This window comes from Arachis hypogaea, chromosome 16, assembly GCF_003086295.3.
Source record: "Arachis hypogaea cultivar Tifrunner chromosome 16, arahy.Tifrunner.gnm2.J5K5, whole genome shotgun sequence".
Taxonomy (NCBI): Eukaryota; Viridiplantae; Streptophyta; class Magnoliopsida; order Fabales; family Fabaceae; genus Arachis; species Arachis hypogaea.
Window position 1 is genome coordinate 31846612 of NC_092051.1, and position 22999 is coordinate 31869610.

The 22999-nt window shown below is 34.7% G+C and overlaps 2 protein-coding genes across 2 annotated transcripts; one reads left to right on the forward strand and one right to left on the reverse strand.

Annotated features, from left to right (window-relative positions):
* Positions 1 to 16: 16 nt before the first annotated feature.
* On the reverse strand, positions 17 to 4062 carry LOC112758895 (probable ADP-ribosylation factor GTPase-activating protein AGD6). The gene is made up of 4 exons (XM_025807682.3): positions 2932 to 4062; positions 2758 to 2847; positions 1166 to 1967; positions 17 to 440 (listed from the first exon to the last, which is right to left on the reverse strand). The coding sequence occupies exons 1-3, from the start codon at positions 3718 to 3720 to the stop codon at positions 1167 to 1169; spliced, it is 1680 nt and encodes a 559-aa protein (XP_025663467.1). The 5' UTR covers positions 3721 to 4062; the 3' UTR covers positions 17 to 440; position 1166.
* A 16573-nt stretch (positions 4063 to 20635) lies between these two features.
* On the forward strand, positions 20636 to 21610 carry LOC112757970 (uncharacterized). The gene is made up of 2 exons (XM_025806514.3): positions 20636 to 20790; positions 21163 to 21610. The coding sequence occupies exons 1-2, from the start codon at positions 20648 to 20650 to the stop codon at positions 21593 to 21595; spliced, it is 576 nt and encodes a 191-aa protein (XP_025662299.1). The 5' UTR covers positions 20636 to 20647; the 3' UTR covers positions 21596 to 21610.
* Positions 21611 to 22999: the final 1389 nt, after the last annotated feature.

A 22999-nucleotide genomic window follows, 5' to 3' on the forward strand; every position in this document is an offset into this window, starting at 1 on the left:
AGTAAGACTGCAAAAATTGAGACAAATTCAAAACAATATGAAATTTTTCATGTCACGGTTATGTTTCATCACACTTCCAGGAAAGTAGTTCCCTTAAATTTGGGCAATTCACCCCTTCTTTTGGAAACTTTTACATGTACTTCCATTCCAATCATACAAATGTTCCCAAAAAGGTACACAGAAAATGGAAATTGCAAAAAAAAAAAAAAAATTTAAAGACTTGCTTGACAGTGTACTAACTTTAATTAAAAAAAGAAAAATCTTGCTGCACATCAAAGGCCTTGTAGTGACCCAAAAAGTCATAGATGACAGAGTCTGGTCACATTCATCATGTTCAGTAACACCCCTGCTTGGGCTGCTTGGCTTCAGTGCAAAGAGTAAGCTATAACATTTTTGTCACTTGAGACAAAATTTAGAAACTGATAAAGATAGGATCAAACCTGGTCCAGAATGAGTAACATAAGTCACAATTTATAGTTCAACCTTTTAGGATATGTTCTTGAAAACATAGCTAGAACCTAACAGATATCAAAATAATAAGACAATGATTTCCAATATAATCATGTTCTTCATGCAACCCATTCTGGTTTCCCAAAGTAAAAAACAAGAACCACCCCTATTACAACTTCAATTATTTCTCCGGTCTTGCAGGTTAAAATAACAAAATGAAGGCTTGCATAGAAGTTTAGGCCCTTTAAAATTTGTGATTCTAGGTTTTGGTTTGGTAAACTACAAATTGTTTGGTCTGGGTCCCTACCGTCAATAAAACGTCAGGATGACAAGTTAAATATTGACGTGAAAAGACAAGACACATCAACATTTAACAAGGACAAACTATTGGCAGACAGCAAAGCCAAACAATTTTAATTCTAAAGGGACCAAAAAATAAAATATGAAATTTACAAAGATTAAAAACTTTAACCTTATCATAAATGAATAAATAAAAGAGCCCAATCATAGGTGGATGCAATCATGCAATTGTTATCTAATGGCCCACCAAGAGGATTATGAGGTTTTGTTCAAGTTAATAGTAGTACTAGGATAAAAGTAACCCCAAGGGCAAATGAATCCAAATAAAACGTCAAGACCTCACTTGTTCCTTTCAATTAAGCAAGTTCTTTTTATCCCTTACATGTCCAAGGAAATATTGCATAATTTTACCCACCTCAGAGAAAGCCTCCTCCCGTCCAGGCTGAATCTGCCTTTCCATTATGACCAGCAGCTTTATTATTAGCTGAACTCCCATAGAAATTATCAAATCCATCATCTTTAGAATCATCCCAGCCAGCCCAACCATCACTTTTCTGAGGAGTTGATCCTTTAGCTGCTTCTTCCTTCCTAGTATCTTTTTGGTCCCAATCATCCCAGGAGCTGGTGTGGGTGTTTTGAGTACCTCCATACTGTCCAACTGATGACGGAGAAGCAGATACTTTAGCTGGTTCTTGCTTCCTAGTATCTTTTTGGTCCCAATCATCCCAAGAGCTTGTGTTGTGAGTACCACCATACTGTGCAACTGGTGATGGAGAAGCTGATACCTTAGCTGGTCCCTGCTTCCTAGTATCATTTTGGTCCCAATCATCCCAAGAGCTTGTGTTTTTGGTACCAGCATATTGTTCACGTGAAGATGGACGAGCTGGTACTTGCTTCCTAGAATCTTGCTCATCCCAAGAACTAGACTTATTAGATTGACTACCTGATGATGGTTGTCCTCCCCTGGTAGAAGAAGAATTCCAGCCTCTATTCTCTTGATTGTACTCTTGATAGGAACCATTTCTATCAATATCATTTGCTTGCCAATTTTCAGGCTTCCAATTTGGGTTATCTCTAGCGAACTCCTCCACCTTCTGTGTAGCCAATGCCATGACACCTTTCATAATGCCCCATGTCCTTTGGCCAATCTCAGATGTCTTCTGAGTAACAACATTGACAGTTTCATTGACCTTGTGATCATACCCACCATCCTTTACCTGAACGGAAAGATGAATGTATTTAATCAAGCAAAGAAAAACTAAGCTGCCAAGTGCCAACAAAATTGCTCAAGAGTATGATAAGCAATGAAGATTTGGCATTTTCCACATTTCCATAAAAGCACATAATTAAAGAAATAAACCACAAAATGAGATTTCATATCCACATTTCCTTCCATAAAAGTTGTGCCTGAAAAACCAAACCTTCATAAATCTAACGCACAGAAAGATTAATGAATGTCTGTGAAAGCCTTATAACATACTATTTCAGATTCCTTGCAAAGCATAAAAAGTTATCTACCATTTCACAAAATGTCAATCTACTCACCTTAAGTAAATATACTTATATCACAAACAAGAGTAATAATAGATATAGACATAAAATTCATTGAAAATAGCATTTCTTACTTAAAGCACTTATGGTATGACATTTCAACACTCTAATCCGTTTTAGATACCGCAAGTCAATATTCACTAACAAACTTATGTCATCACTCCATGTCATCTCAAGCACGTTACTTATACAATAAAACCAGAACAAAAACCATCATCAGGCAACAAGCATAAGAGAATTTTACCGACACAAGTCATTGATCAATTTTATTCATAAGATGCCACCGGATCAGTGACGCAGGTGTAAATGCATCACAAGTCTCTTTCCAAACTGGGTACTAAGACCTTAACCATCAAATTGAATCAAATTATTGATCCAATTGAACGAACTCAAAACATAAATTATTATATATAAACCCAGATAGCAATTAACACCGAAACATCACAATCAAATTACCTTAGCAGTGATTTCCTTGGTGCTTGCCTGAACAACACTAGCAGCAGATTGAGCGGCAGATGCAGCAACCAATGATAATTTACCAATCCCCTAATCACAAAGAGAAACACATCTCCATTCAAATATAAACAAATTAACAAACAACACACTCAATTCACTGCAATCGAGAACCACCTGCGAAACGACAGAGAGATAGTCGTTTTGAGGGTTTATGTTCCTCTGCGAAGGGGCAGGGCTCGATCCGAACCCGACGTACTTTCCGCCCTGCGATGGCGGGAGCCCCTCAGGCCTCGTGTCATTCTCCGCCATCTTCCGAGCAAAGAAGCTCTCCTTGTTCGCGGCGGAGGCCTCCAATTCCGACTGCGTGTACATATTCTCCGTCGATTTCGACCTCGCCGGCACACCACCTACACCGGCGCCGCCACCAGAGAACCGTCTAACATCTCCAGTCGACTGATTCCGCCGCATATCATTGCGAGATCCAAAACCGTCATCGTTATCCCAGCTATCCCAACCTCCACCACCACCGCCACCGCCGGTGTGCGACAAGGGAGGTTTCCCGGCAGAGGAGCGGAGATCCTCCTTAACAACGGGAGGATCGCGCCAGGGACGGCCTTCGGCGAGGGCCTGGATGCGGTCGCGGTAGATTTTGGCGGCGTTGGTGTTGTACTTTGTGACAATATCAGTTTCCTTTGGAATACCGTACTGAGAGAGGAAGGCGTTGAGGGCGTCGTTGCCGCCAGCCTCCATCTTCTTGATCTGGATTTCGGACCAGGAGTCCATGGTGACGGATCTGACGAAGGAGATGTGGACGCCCAGGCCGCGGTGCTTGCCGGAGCACTCGAGGCACATGAATACGCCGTAGGAGACGGAGGCCCACTGTGGGTTCTTCTGAGAGCAGTCGACGCAGATCTTGTTCGCCGCCTGGGATTGCAGTTCCCGCAACCGCCGCGATGCCGCCATGTCTTTTATGTATCCGATCCGGAAAGCACGATAGAAATGGGAATTGGAAATGAACGAGAGTGGGGAAAAGGAAAAAGGGGAAAACGGAGATTCAGAAGAGTTTTGAGTTTTGAAGACACATATTTTGGGATTGAGTGGCCTGTGGGTCGTGAATCACCGACACCGTTAACTTTGGATGCTGACTCACTTCCCTCCTATTAGCATTATTAATTTAGGTTAATCTTATTTTATCTCCTTTAATTAATACTTTTGGGATATGTATGGTTTCTTTTCTCTATTTTTTTTTTCTTTTTTGTGAGGGAAAAAAATAAAAAATTATTCAAATAAAAATACAAACTAAACAGGTTCTTAGTTTCTTCCATTTTCGTTTTCATTAATTGGTTAATAATTTTTTATTCAAGTGGCAATGACTAGAGCAATGTTAATTAAAAGTGGCAAAATGCTGCCTTTCCATATCTTTAGGTGAAGGTGAATAACCCCTTCTCGTTTTCAATTATTAATTCAAAGTGCAGCAAACTGTAAACTGACCGCATTCTTTTCACATGTCTCTTGTTGTAATTGACTAATTGTAATATGAACTAAGACAATTGCTATGGTGCAACAATAAAAGCCTTTTAGAAATTTTGTTGGGTTTAAAAAATTTTGTTTACCTACCAAATATTGGAGAGTTTGGCATATCTAGTTGCGTATGGGAAATCTGGGCTTAGAAAAGAAAATTTGTGACGGGCCCAAAATCTCCGGGAATTCCAACGGTGGAATTTTGTTGGGCCTTTAAACAAGGAAACGTTAACTTTTTGGCTTAGATGAAACAGCAGAGTCTTTTGGTATCAAACCAAAAAAATTATAAAATAAAAATTGGCAGTGGTAATTAACTTTGGTTGATTTAGTGATGAATTTATTAGTTCATTTAAAAAAATATTAGGAATTTCAAATTCAATAAAATATATTTCCAGTAGGTTAGGTTTCCTCTATAAAACTACTAAAAAATAAATTCAAAAAGTTTATTTTAAGAAAGATATATTTTGTGTAAAAAAATCAGAACATTTCAAACAACCTAAAATTATCATTAAAAAAAAAAGCCTAAAATCATTGATACATTTGTGTGTCTTTTTTATTTTTCCCTATTATTTTCACTGACAATAACTCTTTCATATTCTTATATAGTTAATTCCGAATACATTATCAAATCCGACATCGTTATTAAATTATTGATATAGAGTCGGTTGCAACATTTTAATCTGGAATTTATTTCAACCAATGAAACTTATTCAATTGACTCAAATACATGTCAGGGCAATAGGGCAACAAAAACATAGAATACAAAAATATTGAAAATTTTTAAAACCCAGATAAAAATCTGTCTAATGATAAAAGTATCAAAAATAATTTTTTTTATAATTTATACAATTAAATAGATAACATTAAAAATACTTCAGGTAGTAAATATAATAATAGAAATTAAAACACTTGACACTAAAATTTTTATCATGAGAAAACTCTCAAAAAGGAATAAAAATCTTACGAGAATTAGTGTAATAAAATTTTTACTATTAAAATAATAAGTATATAATCAGTGTTTTTAATAGTACTAAAAAATTTCAATAATCAATATAATATATCATTAAAATCGATAAAATTAATATAAATCTTTTACTAAGTAGATATTTTAAATCAGACAAAAAAAAAGATAATACAGATTTATCCTGATTCAGCTATCCAGTATAACGTAGCCTACATCCATTCTCCATCACAACTATGATAGAATTTCATTATCTTTTCAACAGATTACAATCACCAATTTTTCTTAAGATCTATCCAATCCTATCTGGGACAAGTCTAGATTCTAACCCAACCTGAACTTGATTAGGACTCATCCTAATTTTCAAGTGCAAAGTGCTAACTCAACTTGCACTACAAGAAAAATCACTTTTAGCGGTCATTTATTTTATTTTTAGTGGCAATAAAAATAATCACTAATACATTTACCAACAATTAGACATTAGCCGTCTTATGCTTTGTCGCTAAAAGGTTTTAACAGCAATTATAACATTTGCCGGTAAAGACCGCTTTAATGGCCGCAAAAAGTATATAACTTTTAGCGTCTATTTTCTTGGCAATTTAAATGGCCACCAAAAGTAATTCTAAGATTGTAATGTTATTCACTTTTAGTAGCCATTACTATTGCCGCCAAAATCCATTTTTACCGGTAATTTATATGGCCACTAAAAATAATTCTAAAATTATAATATTATTCACTTTTATTTACTATTATTATTGCCACTAAAATCTTATAACTTTTTTTAGTTATATTATACTCATTTTCTTAGAAGTAACGAACTATCTTTTTTCTAGAATTAAGTATATATTTTTGCCAACAATAGTTATTATGTATAATATAAATATACTGAAATTAATTATTACAAAATGAACTCAAAATATTGATACACAAATTCTTTTTGAAAGTAATAAACCATATTACAAATCTAAACATCAAAAAATACTAAAAACCTATAACAATATTTCATCAATATAGCAATACAAGTATTAGCAATAATCTAAAATTATACATTTAAAAATAGCCTACTAATAGTTTAGATTTCAAATTTTATCTAATGTAGAAAGAAACGCAACAAAGATTAAAGAGTTGGGTCCACAAAAATTGAAAAAAGCTTGTAATAATGAACCTACATGTTTTGGATTTGTTGCTAATGATTCTCATCACCATTTTTTAATGAAATTTATTTGCAATTATATTAAAAAAATTAAATTACAATAACAATATAAATTAGGCCAATCTACAATATATTATACTTAAAATATTGTCGTTTCCTGCTCATATTACTTTATTTATTTATCACAACCTAATCGAGAAAATTATTTAATTAAGATTAAAATTTACTTATAAATCTATTGAAATATTATTATTTTTCTTTTGCTAACAACACAATAACAGTAGAAAACTATGAAATAATTAATTCATATTGAAAAACACTAATGTATAGATATTTAATACTTAATTTTTCACTAATAATATCATCTAATTTTGTATAAGGTACAAATCTAATACTCGCTAATAATAAAATTCTAAACACAAAATTAATATAATAAACGGCAAATGACTTCAGTATATCACTAAAATTAAACATTTTAGTGCATCAATTTTTTTACATAATTGAAGCGAAGTGTTTTTTATAAAAAAAAAAATTCATATCCAATTAATTTTTTTTTAATATGACTGCAAATAAATCTCATTAGAAAATGGTGATGAGAATCATTAGAAATAAATCTAAAAACACGTGGGTCCATTACTAGTTTATTACAATTTATAAATTTGTTCAGTTTTTGTGGGCTCCAACTCTTCAGGCTTTATTACGTCTATCTTTGTAGGTTTTTTAGTTCTCTTTTTTCAACACCTGTCCATCTACATATGTAGATAAAATTGAGTTAAGTCTCAAAGTGATCTCTGAAGTTACACTCATATTTCATAGTAGTCCTGAATTTAATAGTTATCCATATTTGTCCCTGAAGTTGCACGCCGGGACTCAGTCTCGTCCTTCCGGCACATTTCCTCCAGCTGGCGTTACCGGAAAATTGATCTGGAGAACTGGGTGACACGCTGGCGACGCTAAAACGACGTAGTATTGTTGGTGGTGCGTAAATGTCCTAAAACTATGTTGTTTTACTCCAAAATTGCTTTTGAAAAATTCTCCCTCAAACGTTAATGTAACGTATTGTCTCCCCCCACTCAAAATATAACACAAACATAGTCTTTTCTTCTCATCAATGGCGGTGGTGTGAAGGCTGTAACTGCAGCGATTACGTTGGAAGATGACTGCTCTGGAGGATCGGTTTCGTCATCTACATTAGACAAAGACTGTACCGAAGGCTGGTTTCTCTGACAGAGGTAAGGAAAAAAAGAAAAAAAATTATGTGATAATAGGAATGCTCTGTTTTTTGGTATTGTTGTTAGTTTAATATCTTCAGTAGTTAGAAACAATTTTTGGAGTGTAATGTGTGGATATGCATATTTGTGTTTCGCAATGTTTGCTAGGGTTTGATCGTAACTAACTTTTTAAATGGTTAGGCTAATGAAATTGTTGACTGGATAAGGGTTGTTTGTCATGGTGGAAACTTGTTTCTTATCTATTAGGGTTTACTGCATTTACAGTTGAAAATATGATTTATGTTTTAGTTGTGAAGTTTCTAATTTGTTAACGTGGTTGAAGATGATGAGTTCGATCATGAAATTTTCTTTTTAAATTTCTAATGAATGATCCTTTGATTACCATCATATTTCACCATGGAGGGTCATTTATCATAGAGCGTGATGGAAGTGTGAATTACAATGGTGGACATATTTTTGAGTTACCGAGATTTGACAAAGACACACTGGATGTATTTTTTGTCCGAGACTACTACAAGAAGATTGGGTATGACAATGTGACTTACTGTTGGTGGCTGGTGCTTAATAGGCCATTGCAAACTGGTCTTAGAGTTGTGACACATGACAAAGAGCTCATGGAGATGTGTTACCTTGCTCAGAAGAACAAGAGAGTTATCCATGTGTACTATGAACATGGAGTCTCTAAACCTGTGTTTAATGAGGAAGCAGAACCAGCATCATCCAAAGGCAAGGAGCTAATGGTGCTACAAGAACTTATTCCACATCCATACCCCACCATCAATGTCACAACCAATACAATTTTCACCACATCACCATCAACTCCAATTTCAAAGCCAACTCACACCACTAGTCCCAAAATAATTCCCATGACATCACCACCAATTCCAATTTCAAACCCAATACACACTACTATTTCTACTCCAATAACAATCCCCCATAACTAAGCTTGCTGGTAAAGGTATTTTAGGACCAAAACATAAGACTCAACCTACTGCAACTTCTGTTAGTAATTCCAAATCACCACAAAAAAGAATGGCAGCACCCACTGCTGCTCCTACTACTAAGCCCACCCCACCACCAAAAATAATGGCACACCCCACAACTGCTCCCAGTACTAATCCCACCCCACCACCAAAAACAATGGCACACCCTACAACTGCTCCTAGTACTAAGCCCAACCCACCACCAAAAATAATAGCCAATCTACTGCTGCTCCTAGTACCAAGCCTAACCCACCACCAAAATCAATGGCCCAGCCCACTTCAAAACCTCTAACTAGGTCCAAATTTAAATTTAAAGAAATCAAAAGGTCTAATCTAAAAAAGAAAGGTCCTCAAAAAGTCAAAAATGCAGCATCACATGTAAGGAGGCCTTTGACAAGATCAGCTGCAACTAAAACTTTTAGAAGAGCATCTGTTAAGGGAAAGGAGTCCTAAGCTGTGTTTGTGAGCTTGTCCAGTGAGGAGGAATCCTCAGATAGCCATGACAGTTATAACAGCGTAGAGGACGAACCATATAGGCCTGCTGGTGATGAGGTCTCTAGTGAGGAAGAAGAAGTGATTGTGAAGAGATCAGTTGGAAAGAAGAGTGATGTTAAAAAGAGGACTACAACAGATAAGAAAGAAGTTAAAGAAAAGAGAGATGTTATACTTGAGGATGATGGTCTTGTGTGTGTAGACTCAAGGTCTAAAGATGATGAATTATTTTTTGGACCAATTTATAAGGTTGGTGAAATGGCACCATATTTTGATGCTCAAGATGGAGGTTATGATGATTTTGATGGTGGAGAGTCTTGGCACTCTGAAAAAATGAAGACTCCTCTGAATTCTGAGGATGAGTTGGAGGAGGTTGATTCAAATGAGGTGTTTCCTGTGTTTAGGGAAGGAGGAAGGTTTAGTGAGCTTAAACTAGAGGTTGGAATGAAATTTAATTCAAATATGGAATTTAAGGAGGCTGTTTGTAAGTACTGTATCCAGGAGGAAAAGTGGATCTGGTTTAAGAAGAATGATAGAGTAAGGATGAGGACTGTGTGTAAGGGAGAGGACTATAGCTGGCTTTGTATATGCTTCCCGGGATAGTGAGGGTAATTGTTGGCAGATCAAGACCTTTATGGACGATCACACTTGTCCTAAAGAGACTAAGAACAGGCTAGCTAACAGGAAGTGGCTAGCTAATTGGAAGTGGCTAGGTTGCAAACTGGTTAGAAAATTAAGAAAATATCCCAATCTTAAACATTCTGAAGTTGCACAATACTTTAAGAGCAAGTGTAACTTGGACCTGAACAAGTCTTCACTAACAAGGGATCTAGGGGATGCTAGGGCCATAGTGTACAGAGATGCTACTGCCCAGTATGGTATTGTTAGGGATTATGGGTTGACATTGCTGAAAAGTAATACTGGCTCAACTGTTAGTATTGGTGTAAGACCTCATCCCAATCCTGATGAAGATCCAACTTTTGATAGGATGTACATTTGTCTTGATGGGTGTAAAAGAGGGTTCAAGAAAAGTTGCAGACCACTTATAGGTTTGGATAGAGCATTTCTAAAAACACAACATGGTGGTCAAATCCTCTCTACCATTGGTCAAGACGCAAAAATTCACATTTATGTGATTGCTTATGCAATTGTATCCATAAAAAACATGGAGAATTTGTGATGGTTTCTGAAATTGCTGCATCAAGACTTGGATGATTACAAACAACATGATTGGTGTTTTATTTCAGACATGCAAAAGGTATTTTTGTTGTTTATTGCTAGATATCTTAATTAATGGTAGTAATCGAAGATTATGAGATATAACTGCTGATTAGTAAATCCCTTTAGTGTTGTTTATTGTTAGATATCTTAATATATGTGTCCTGAGTAGTAAATCTATTTACTGCTATTTAGAACAACTGAGTAGTTGTTGCATAAATTGGATGCTACATAGTTGATGGTTGCTATATACGGGTAGTATCTATTTACTCTGTCGAGGGGCCAATTTTGATGTCACTTACACAACTTTAAGGACCAGTCTGAGTTCATTAATACAATATGAGGGACCTTTTTGAGGCTCGATTATAAACTTTTGTACTGGCTTTTTGGTTATGCAGGGACTTATCCATGCAGTTCAGGATGTGTTCCCAAATGTTCGAATTCCATAATTGTACTAGCTTTTTATGCATATTTTTTTATTATTTTATTCATGATTTATAGTTGAAATTTTGTTTATGTATGGCTGTGAATTTCTATGTAGGGATGCCATGTGTGCATGCATGTGTCGCATTGGCCAAGGCTGATAAAAAGCCAGATGAATTCTGTCATCACTGGTTGACTATGAAAGCATACAACAACACCTATGTCTTCCATATAAATCCACTTCCTGGTCAGACACTGTGGGAGAAATCACCACATAATAGACCTCAAGCACCAAAGTTCAAGAAGAAACCAGAGCCAATTAAGAAGAAAAGAAGAAAGGATGCTGATGAGGAGCCAAGTAGAGGCAACAAACAGAATACCTCCATGAAAATAGTTTATAAAATAGGACATTATTGTCGCTATTGTGGTGAAATAGGTCACACCAAGAGGAATTGACGTAAGAGAGCTATTGACGAAGAAGCAGCTACTGATACTGATGCTAATGGAAGTGAGGTCAATAATTCTGCTCCAACTATTGCTATAAATGGTGGTGATGCCCCACTTGTGCCACAGGCTCAGGTTGAGATTCAGCTTGATCTTAGTCAGCCTGTCTTGTCAGAAACTGATGACTCTTAACAGGTTCATATTATTACTTACCCATATATATATATATATATATATATATATACTCTTTTAAATTTTCTTAGTCACTTCAAATGTTTCATGTTTTATACATAGGTGCAACCCCCTTCTGTTGACTAACCAAACTAGCTCCTAAGAAAAAGTTGTCCACACCCAAAAAGAACACTCCATCAACAAGTACACCAGCTGCTACCACCCAACCAACCAACACCCCACCTGCAAGCACTCCATCTGGAAGCATTCCATCTGCAAGCACTCTACCAGCAAGCACTCAACCTGCAAGCATTCCATCTGCAAGCACTCTACCAGCAAGCATAATGAGATTTGTGCCTAATCCTGGATTCAAGCTACCCAAGACCAAGAATTAATGACTTAGATTATTATCTTTAGGGACAGATGGTGTCTTTGTTTATCTGTTTTGAAGTAATTTACTCTGTATGCTTTCTTAATTAGTATCCCAGTGTGGGGGATTTTAGTATTGGAAACTCATGAGACTTGTGTTTTGACAACTATGATATACTTGGGGACTATTGTTTTGGTTTTATAATGCCTTATTTTGGATGTATTTTTTACATTATGAAACATGAATTATAACTTTCTTGAATTGATCTGTCAGAATTTTAGTTTTATTTTGTCCTCTTATATGCAATTAAGATGCATTCCAAACACTGTCTATTTTTATTTTATTTACAAGAATTATATTTTGGATGAATATATTAGTAGTTCATATTGTTTCTCCAATTTCCAAAATATGCAAGCAGTAGTATCAAACACTTTAATTTGTATTTCTTTCAAACAAACTAACAGGTACAACTACAGAAACAATATATGTATGTCATTTGTTTCTTGCTAGATACAATTGGCCAAATTGTCTATCTAACTTTAAGAGAAGAACAGCTAATGTAATCAGCAACATAAATACAAATACCAAAACTCCACCTACTTTTAGAACCCTAACTTCAGACTCTGACCTTTCAAATTTCCAAACAATCTTCATCTTCCATTCTTTATTGTCAATTGAAGGGCTTGTTCTACCATCACATGTTATCACATCTTCTCCAAGAATTTTATCTACCCACAGAAACAACTCACACCACATCTTACCTACAGTCTGCACCCAAGAAAGTGAATCAACCAAGTTTATATCCAGAATTACAGCAAACAATAACAACAACCACTTACATTGTAGTTTGGGCAACCCACGAATGGTCTCCCTGGAATAGAATCCGTCGCTGACCATCACAGCACTGGTCTCGACCCGCACCCACACCATTCTGGCAAATGCGAATCCCTGTTTCTGTTCATTCTCCTCATAATGCTTCCAAACGATAGTGGGTTGTTGGAGTTCCCAGCTGCGTTGCTCGTGCTAGCCATTGTCGTCTGGCTATGAAGATGCTGAAGACAATCCAAGGGAAGAGACCAGAAGAGAAGAGAATGGGCACTGGAGATTGAACATTTGGGAATTAGGGTTTTTAACTTCAAATTAGGGATCAAATTAACTCAACAAAGTTTATTCATCCACGTTAGCTAGCCGTTAGCGTAGCCAGCGTGTCACCCAGTTATCCAGATCAGCTTTCTGGTAATGCCAGCTGGAAGAAATATGTCGGAAGGACGAGACTGAGTCCCGGCGTATAACTTCAGGGACAAATGTAGGTAACTATTAAATTCAGGGACTACTATGAAGCACGAGTGTAACTTCAGGGACCACTCTGAGGCTTAACTCGATAAAATTTGAAATCTACACCATAACATTAGCCCCTCAATAAATATTGTCAAGCTGATCAAGCAATCATTTAATGAGATACTAATTAATCAAACAATATGTCAAAAATTGACATCAAATTTAAGAATTTGTTAATTTGATTTGATCGAGAGATATATAGAAGGTTTTTAAGACCAAAATCTCATGTTTTCAGAATAACAAGTACATATCAGCAAATCAATTTATGACTAAATTAGTGACTGTGGTTAGTCAGCCAAACACTTTCATTTTATTTTTTAACAAGCAACGAGTCAAGGTCCATGAAAACAATTAAACAATAAAACATATCATTAAAAGGATAACGACGACAATGGTTGTGTCACTAACCTGAAACGATGTTTTAATGGGTTTATATAGATTGGCCAGCTGCCGTAAGACGTGAATTGTAACCAATTTGTGTTTAAATAATGAACTACTAAGAAGTGTGGAAGCCACCTCCAACTATGCTTACAAAGTAGAGCCACAAAAAAGTGTCTTTCCTTTTAAAATTTCACTACTCTGCTCAATAAGAGACAAAAAACTTAAGATCAAATTTTTGTCCTCTGCAAGAGGTATGAGATATCTTCTAATATTTGTCAACACGTGACTTCCAAGCATTGTCATGTTAAGGAGATTTAGGTTGACTTGCTGCTCTTTTGGACTAACCTTGATAAGGGATGAAGCAAGGTCCTTGAATGACAGTTTTTCCCAACCAACTGAATGCTAGGAGGGTTAAACCAAACTAAGCGCACTAAGCATGATCCTGCAGTAAGCCTGATGCTCTCTTATTTCCTTGCTACCCTATAGATATAGTACAGATTGCTAATGACATCTTGACTGCTCAAACGTCCCACCCACAACCCTATAGATATAGCATGATTTAAAGGACTAATTGAGTATGAATAATTTGTAAGGGGAACAGAGGAATTATACACAGTTCCTAGTATTTTATAAAAAGGTGTTGAATATAGAGAAAGTGAGAAACGCCACTTGTTCTTGCTTACCTTGCCAATTAAAACAGATTTGGCTTTCTTGAAGCTGGAACCGAGTTTTTCATATTCAGGGGCAAGCTTTTTACAGTGTCCACACCTATGGTAACAAAAAAGTGGTATGAAAAACACAGATCGAGAATTAGAAAAAAAGTGCATCTTATCTTTGCTAGATCGCCATGATGAATTACCCTTCAATTGGCACAAAAAAAGTATCGTTTGTACCCTCACTCTCTCTAGTGTCAATTATACAGAGATCTTATCATCTAATAACTTATATTAAAGGAATCAAATCAAAGAATATAAAGTTAAACATCTATTAATCTACAAAATCAAAGAGATAAAGGACAATAATATATTCTATGTGAACTGTATACTGAACTAAACCCTAGATAAGGTAAAAATTGAATCAACAAAGGAACCAAAAATGGATTGGTGATTATTTTATTACCAAGGAGCATAGAACTCAACAAGTGCTCTTCTGTCCTAACCAACCTCCTTCTCAAAGTTATCTTCGCTGAGCAAACAACATCATCTGCAGAGGCAAATACGAAGGCAAGAGCAAACACCAACACTTCCAACACTAAACCCTTGATCCAGATCTGTGCACGCGTCAAATTGTTAGAGGTTTTCAGGGTTAATTAATGGTCTAATTGTTCTACCTATTTACAAAGATTGAAGCATAAAAGTGAAACCAGATATTGCCAAGCTCAATTTCGTATTCTAATAATCCTAATTCATCCTATCAAATAAATATTCCAAAATAATAGTGACAATTGAATTTCAGTAATGTATATTGAACCAAAAAGAATTGGGAAAAAGTACTAGGTCATGATAGAACACAAATTGGAAGCACAAGAATCAGAATTGAGAGGGAGATTAAGGAACCCGTATCTGATAACTAGAGCGCGATTCAGATTTCAATCAAAATCAGCATTAGTTTGTCCGAGAAAAGAATTCAGATTGCGATTAAAATAAGATGAAAACTTGGAAGAGATTCGAGCGATGAAAAAGATTAAATCAGACAGATAAAATCGAGAAAAAGAATTAAAAAATGAAAACCATGAATGAGAAGAACAAGAATATCTCAGGGAACTATGAGGACCGAAACTAGTGCTCTTTCTCTCTTACTTCAATCATTGGCCATTCACCCTTATTATAGAAGAGTGAAGCTTCCTAGGGTTAAAACCTTGCTTCAACATATGTTGATTTTTCTTCTCCCAAGATCAGAGTCAGCAGTGGTGTTCACAGAGAATAGAGAGAAGACAGAAGCACTGACATGCAACCATACTTTTCTCTTTCATCCTTTTTCTTCAAACTTCTTGAATCTGGACCGTGCTTTCTTTCTTTGGCCCCAAGTTTGTTTGTTGGCCGTTGATGAACCTCTGAGCATCGTTGACTTCACAACTTTCATAGTTTCTTGAACGATACTTGAGACACAGAGGATTTTTTCACGGCTTTTCGTTGAAGCACAAATGAGGAAGTCACCTTTTTGTAATCCTCTATTCGAATGATATCTTCCCTTTTGTTGTAGCCCATAAATTTTTTTCTTCTTACTTAAATTTGAAAACTACCTTTTTGTTCTTCTTTTTGCCCTAGCTCTAGAACTTTTCTATTCCTTTCTTCTTGTTTTAGATATTGACGTGATAAGAAAGAAAAGATAAGAGAGAGAAGAGAGAGTTTGTTGGTTCGGTGGATGTGAGAATAGATTCAAATGAAATAAAATTTCATATGATGGTGCCAAATTAATAAAGTGGATGGATTTGGGTGTTGGACCATCGAATGGGTTTAAGATGGATATGGTCTCAGTTTGGGCCAATTTGTTTCTTTCTTTCACATGGTTCAACACTTGGCCTTTGGATTAAGACTTATAGTATAATATCTTTATTGAATCCATATTGGGCCTTGTTTATGTTTCTTGGCCTGAATCAGTTTAATTTAATTTCTGCATACTTAAACAAACACATCATACAAACAATTTAATAATAATCCTAATAATGTTTAGTCATCATCTTAATCATAGTTTAGTTCGCTAAACTCAACATATTGGTCCCTCTATCATTTTTAATAAACCTTTTAGAGTAATTACCCAAATCAATTCTTGAGATTTTTAAAATTGATCATTTTAATCCCTTAGATTTTAAAATACAAAAAATAGTCCTCAACATTTACTTCCGTTAGATAATACAATTCCCTCTATTAGTCGCTAATAGTGACTACTAGTGTAGAACATTAACTTGCACATATAGAAGTTAAGTATCCATGTGTGTGATTTGGACAATTCAGTCCCGAAGTAAAATACAAAATAGTCTCCGAAGAGTTTCAAAAATCAACAAAACAGTCCCTAAAAATCTTAAAAATTCCAAAACAATCCCTTTGAATATTTTTAATTTTTTTCAAAAATCAACATCTTATAATATTTTTATTAATTAAAATAATAAAATATTAAATAAAGAATTCAAAAAATAATAAAAAATATACTAAAAATAATTTTATTAATTAATATTAAAATGTCATAAAAAATTATATTATTTAATCATCAACCTATGATACCTACATCAAGATGATATAGAAATCATAATATAACAACTAAATTTAAGATGTCATTGAATTATGAAAGTCATTATTTATATACCTAAACTCCTAAGATATTGATATCAAATAAACTTAGAAAAATATTTTTAAATAAAAAAATCTTTTTTTTTCGTGGCATAATTGCTAACTGTAGTCTGTAGTAGCACAAACAACTTTAATTGTATATCTATTTTGTACAATATTATAACCAGTTAATCTCAAAATTTTCTAAAAAATATGAACAGAACACGTGGATTTGCAAAGACATTTATTCTTTAAGCGTTGCAAATTATTAGGAGCTTTACATTGAAATTTTGTAAATTATCCATGTTGACCTTGTGGTTGACTAAAATTTACAAATTTAACTTCATAGATGACTTGGTTCCATTTCATGCAAGTTCTAAAGTGATGACTTCGTAAACATTTCCATAAATATTCCAATTGTTTATGTAAAAAAGTTTATGTTAAATGAGAGTTCTCTTATCTTTTTAAATAATACTAGCTTATTCTCTTCTTCATCATTAAAAAATGATCATAGAATATGGTATCTATAAATTAAATTAAATTAATATCTTGCATGGTCAAAAATAAATATAGGTTTATTTATTTCATTTTTATTTAAAATAGTGTCTTTTCAAAATTAATTTATAATTTATTTTAAAATATATAAAAAGTTTTTGTATATAAATAATCAAATTTAAAATAAATAGACTAAAAATTTAGAAATTAAAATTTATTAATTTAAAAATAATTATATATAAATCAATCGAAAAGGATTATTTTGAATTTTTAAAATTTTTCAGGATTTTTTAAGATTTTTTTCCTACTTTTTGGGAACTTTTTTATAATTCATCTTAGGGATTGATTTGTCCGAATAGCATCTATGAACACTTAACGGTCACTTGTACGAGTTAACATTTCACGTTATTAGTTATCGTTAGTGACTAACGGAAGGATTGTAGTGTGTAACAGAAGTAAACGTTGGAGACTATTTTGTGTATTTTGAAATCTAAAGATCGAAGTAAAGTGTCCAATTTTAAGAATCTTAAGGACTAATTTGAGTAATTACTCAAATTTTTAATATACGTATTAGACAAAAAAATTTCTAACAAATTTTATTATAAGACAATTAGATTCCTAACAAATACATTTATAAAGACAAATTAGTCCTCCTTTCAGAGAGACCAATTTGTCTCAAAGACCTCTATAATAACAAAAATTTGAATAAATACTTATGTTAATCTTTATAGAATTTTTTATCAACCATTTTAGTTCCGAACAAATTTTTATTTTCTAAAAGTCTTTGAAAATTACTATCATCGGATAGATTGATTCTTAAGACATTTTAAATCAATTATTCTATATGTGTGTTGGACAAATAAGTCCTTAATAAATTTTATTATAAAACAATTCGATCTTCAAAAAATTTTTTGCAGATCAATTTGTGTATTTATTCTAAAAAGTTTTTTAAAATTAAAGTGTCCAATTTAAAATTTTTTAAGGAGTGATTTAAATGTTTATTCTCAATTCTAACATGTTGGTTTTTTTTTTTTTGTGTCTATATATTATTTTCTTTTGTTTCTTATTATTTCTTTTTGTGTTTCTTTTGTTTTCTTTTAATTTTCCATGTGGTCTTATTTTGGTTATGTTCATTGGTTATGAAAGCTGACTGATCTTCAAAATTGTCATTGGCTACCATGACTACTGTGACGAATTCATAGCTGAAAACACTCCATAAGCATGTGGGGGAAAATTGATGATGATGTTGATTGATTATGATATCGTGATGGTTGTTCTGAACATGCCCATATCATATTATTGGAGAAATGACATAATTAAGTGTGCTCAAATTTTGAGATATGTTTTTTTCTCTCTCAAAATTGGTGAAACAATTTGTTCATCGTAGTTAATTAGCTGCGATCGTGGATCTGCATAGTAGTGGTCCTGTAAGGGCTATGAAACCAAACTCCCCATTCCACTGTGTCGTACTCTGAAAGTCCCTTATCGTTTGGTTGATTGGTTTGTTCCAATATGTGGTGGACTGTTGACTTAGAAACTAGAAAGATATATATTTCTTGACAAAGATTAAAATTTCTTCAATGATGAGGTAATAAATTAGAATCAAATCAATCAATAGAACCGAAAAAAAAGTTAATATGAATGGTGAATGTTCATAATATATATTTTTTTTAATAACAAAAATTTAGAGATAAATACGATTCTTTTAATCTCTACAATTCGAAATCAAAATTAAAAACGTCTACAATTTTGTTTTTTTTGTTCAAAATGATCTAAACGTTATATTTAATGTTAAAAGCTTAAAATCATCCTTTTAATAATTTTATTTTTTATAAAATTTGATAAATAAAAAAAATTCTTCCTTCTATCTTTCATCATCATCCATCATCTATCATTCTATCATCTTCTAAAATCACCACTTTTCCACCATATTTTCACATTTTCGATCCTTCCAAGTCACCATATATATTGCCGCCAGAGCTATCTCCACTGCGTCACCAAACCTTCTGCAATTTCTTCCTTCCTCTCTTTTGCCAGCTCTTTTCATGCAGTTTGGCTCGAGTTAAACCCTAAAATAGTCTCTAAAATTAGCGTTGTGAACTAAAATCGTCCCTAAGATTCTGATTGTACCAATTATATCCCTGAAATCGACAAAAATATACCACATTAGTCCCTAACCCATTTTCCATTAACGACGTGATGACATGGGTTGATGACGTGAGATGTTAGTGACACGTGTTACTCCATGATTTGGCCACATGTAATGGTACGATGATGTGTTGACTAGTAACATGTGGCATGCTGATGTGAATGGTTATGCCACGTGTTGCAATAGTATTCGTCCACGTGTCATCCATTATGTTATCATTGTAGATGCACCAAATTAGTCCCTCACTTTACATTAAGTGACTCATTTTAGTCCCTGAAATTGAATGTCGTGCACCAAACTAGTCCCTTCACCAATTTTTTCTCATTGTGGCACAACCATCCACATCAAGATGCCACGTGTCACTGGTCAACGCATCATTATACCATTACACGTGGCTAAATCATGGAGTGACACGTGTCACTAACAGCCCACGTCATCAAGCCATGTCATCATGTCGTAAATGGAAAATGGGTCAGGGACTAACATAGTACATTTTTGTCAATCTCAAGGACGTAATGGTGCAATTGGAATATCAAGGACGATTTTAGTGCACGATGCCAATTTCAAGGACCATTTTTTGTTTTAACTCAGTTTGGCTCCCTCTTCTCCCCTATCACACCACTAGCAAACTCTCTTTGCGTTTTTGGCAGCACCACCCACGCCTCCCGTCCCTTTTCATTGTGACGCCACCGCTATGTTGTCCTCTGTTGCTGTAGCTTTTTCATATTATTGTGCCACCGCTTCTGTGTTGTTCCCTTTCACTGCAACTTTCTATGCAATGCTGTTGTTGCTGTGTTGTGCTGTTCAATTCTTTCGCAACCCATCCATGTTCGCTGCCACCATCACCAAGCAAATTCATCATCGCCGTCACCACCAGCAAATTAGGGTTCAGATTTCTGAAATTAGAGTTTAATAAAGTTAGAGTTTAAAGATTTCAATTTTTACGAAAGCAGAATTTTCTTCTCTCTTTTTTTGAGTTAATACTCAAATTCGTCTCTGAAAGATACTCCGATCTCTATATTAGTCCCCGAAAAATAAAGTTAATCAAAAGAGTCCTTGAAAGATAGACGACTAAATCAGGTTCGTCCTTCTGTCAAATCGCTTGATGACTTGGCTAACGTCTGCTGATATGTGACGTTAACTGCCACGCTGGCAGAGAAGGAAAACGACGCCGTTTTGAGTGAATGCCCTGATAGTCATGATTCGGCGTCGTTTTGTGGGCAGAATGGAGATTTTGTGGTTGGTTGGTTTTAAAGTGTGTGAAGTGAAGCAGCAAGAGAGGAACGTGTGGAGATGGGTAAAGGCAACCCACAGAGAAGAAGCACCGGCGACGAGCTCCATACGGCGGCAAGGTCCGGTGATCTCGTCGCTGTTCAGATGATTTTGACTTCAAACCCTTTGGCTGTTAATTCCAGAGACAAGCATTCGAGAACACCGTATCCTCCTCTCATTTATTATCACTACTAATTGCTAAAGGAACCCTGACACTCTGTTCGGTTCCCACGGTAAATTCTCCATTCAATTCGTTTGCTTTGAAGTTTAACTTGTTCTTTCCTGATGATAATTGAATCCATTGCACCGTGATTTTCTTCCCTTTCCTTTTTGACCTATCTGCATCGAATCGTGGATTAGCTTCCCTAATACCATTATATTGGAATCTCTGTTGACTTATTGTTTATGCTTTTTATCTTTTTGTTGCATGAACAGAGTTGTGCTGCATGTTTTATCTGAAAATGATTTGGTACTTTGTTATGTGCTTAATGTGTAATTTTCACTTTGTTTCTTTGACAATTAGCTTTGGACCATAGACTTCATTTAGCAGCATTTGCTGGACATGCAGAGATAGTAAGTTATCTGTGCAAGAATAAGGCTGATGTTGGTGCTTCTGCTATGGATGACATGGCCGCAATACACTTTGCCACTCAGAAGGGGCATTTGGAAGTTGTTAAGGCTCTAGTTGCAGCTGGTGCATCCATCAAGGCTTGTACTCGCAAAGGCATGAATTCATTACACTACGCAGCTCAAGGTTCCCATCTGGAGCTTGTTAGGTACTTGGCCAAGAAAGGGGCGAGTTTTATTGCCAAGACAAGGGCAGGAAAGACTCCTTTGGATCTTGCTAACAATGAAGAAGTCCGCTCATTTCTGAAGGAATTCGAAAGATCAGCCAAGAACAGAGCATCTAGCAACAAAGATAAAGCTGAACAGTCTGATCCAAAAACATCCGTTGGAATCAGAAGATAATTCAAGTGCCAAACAGCCTGCAGTGGCTGTCGATGAAGAAAACGGTGACGGAGAGAAGACAAAGACTAATGAGGATGACGAAAATAGTAATAGAGAGAAGAGGAAGGCTAACGAAGAGGACGCAAGAGAAGACTCATCACAATCAAAAAGGGAAAAAGTTAAGTTGAGCCATCTCCAAAGTTCAGATGATATCCAAGAAGAACAAGAAGAAGAAGACATGTAGGTTGGCAGAGGCATAGTGTAGTAGAACGACACACCATCACCACGGCCTCCATTTGCTGCCTCCATCGTCGCCCCAAACCAGCAATTTCAACACTAACCCAGGCATATGGCCCACTGATTGCTGAAGACGACGTATTTATCGTCGAAATTAGGATTAGGTTTCAAACAATTAGGGACTGATTTTTGAACTATTTTGCCAAACTTACCTTGTCAGCAATCGGTTATGACACGTTGGCCTCTTCCACGTTGGAAGCTAACGAAACACGTCAGCAGACGTTAGCCATGTCACTAAGAGAATTGACGGAAGGACAAACGTGATTAACTTGGGTATCTTTCGGGGACTCTTTTGATTAACTTTATCTTTCGGGGACTAATATGGAGATCGGGGTATCTTTCAGGGACGAATTTGAGATTTAACTCCTCTTTTTTTCTAAAAAACAAACTCAAAAGAATATTTTTGTTATTTAAAAAATTATTATATTTAAAAGGATGATTTTAACATTAAATATAACGTTGAGAATTATTTTATACTAGAAAAAAATTAAAGATGATTTTAATTTTGACTCTAAATTTTAGGAATCAAAACAGTATTTATTCCAAAATATTAAGTGTACACCAAAAATAACTACTAAAATTAACAAATCATATATTTATATATAAATATATGTATAATTATATAATTTAATTTATTTTTAATATATTTTGTGTCTTTTAATATATATTTTGTATTAGTAGTCAATTTTAGTATGTACCACATAATTGTTTTAAAAAATTTCAGTTTGAATTTTTTTTAATCATTTTAAAGGTTCTTTTAGTAAGCGATTTATAAATTTCTATAAAGGCTCTAGATCTTTAGAAAATACTCTAATTTAATAAAATAAAATAAAATCAATAAAATAATACAAGTGCATATATGTCCACAAGAAGACAAAGAAGAAAATATAAGAAAGGAAGTTAACCCCGAAAGTATAACGGGGTATTAATATCCCTCAAAGTTAATAAATAATAGATGCGTGTAAATGTAAGTAATGATGGAGTGTGAACAGTGACTGTAGAAATGGGAAGCCCCATAAATATGTAGTCATAATATATGTAGCACAGTAACAGACTAACAGTTGGTAATTTATTGATTGATAATAAATGAATTGAAGAATAACACAGTGGAGTACCCTAAAGTAGTTG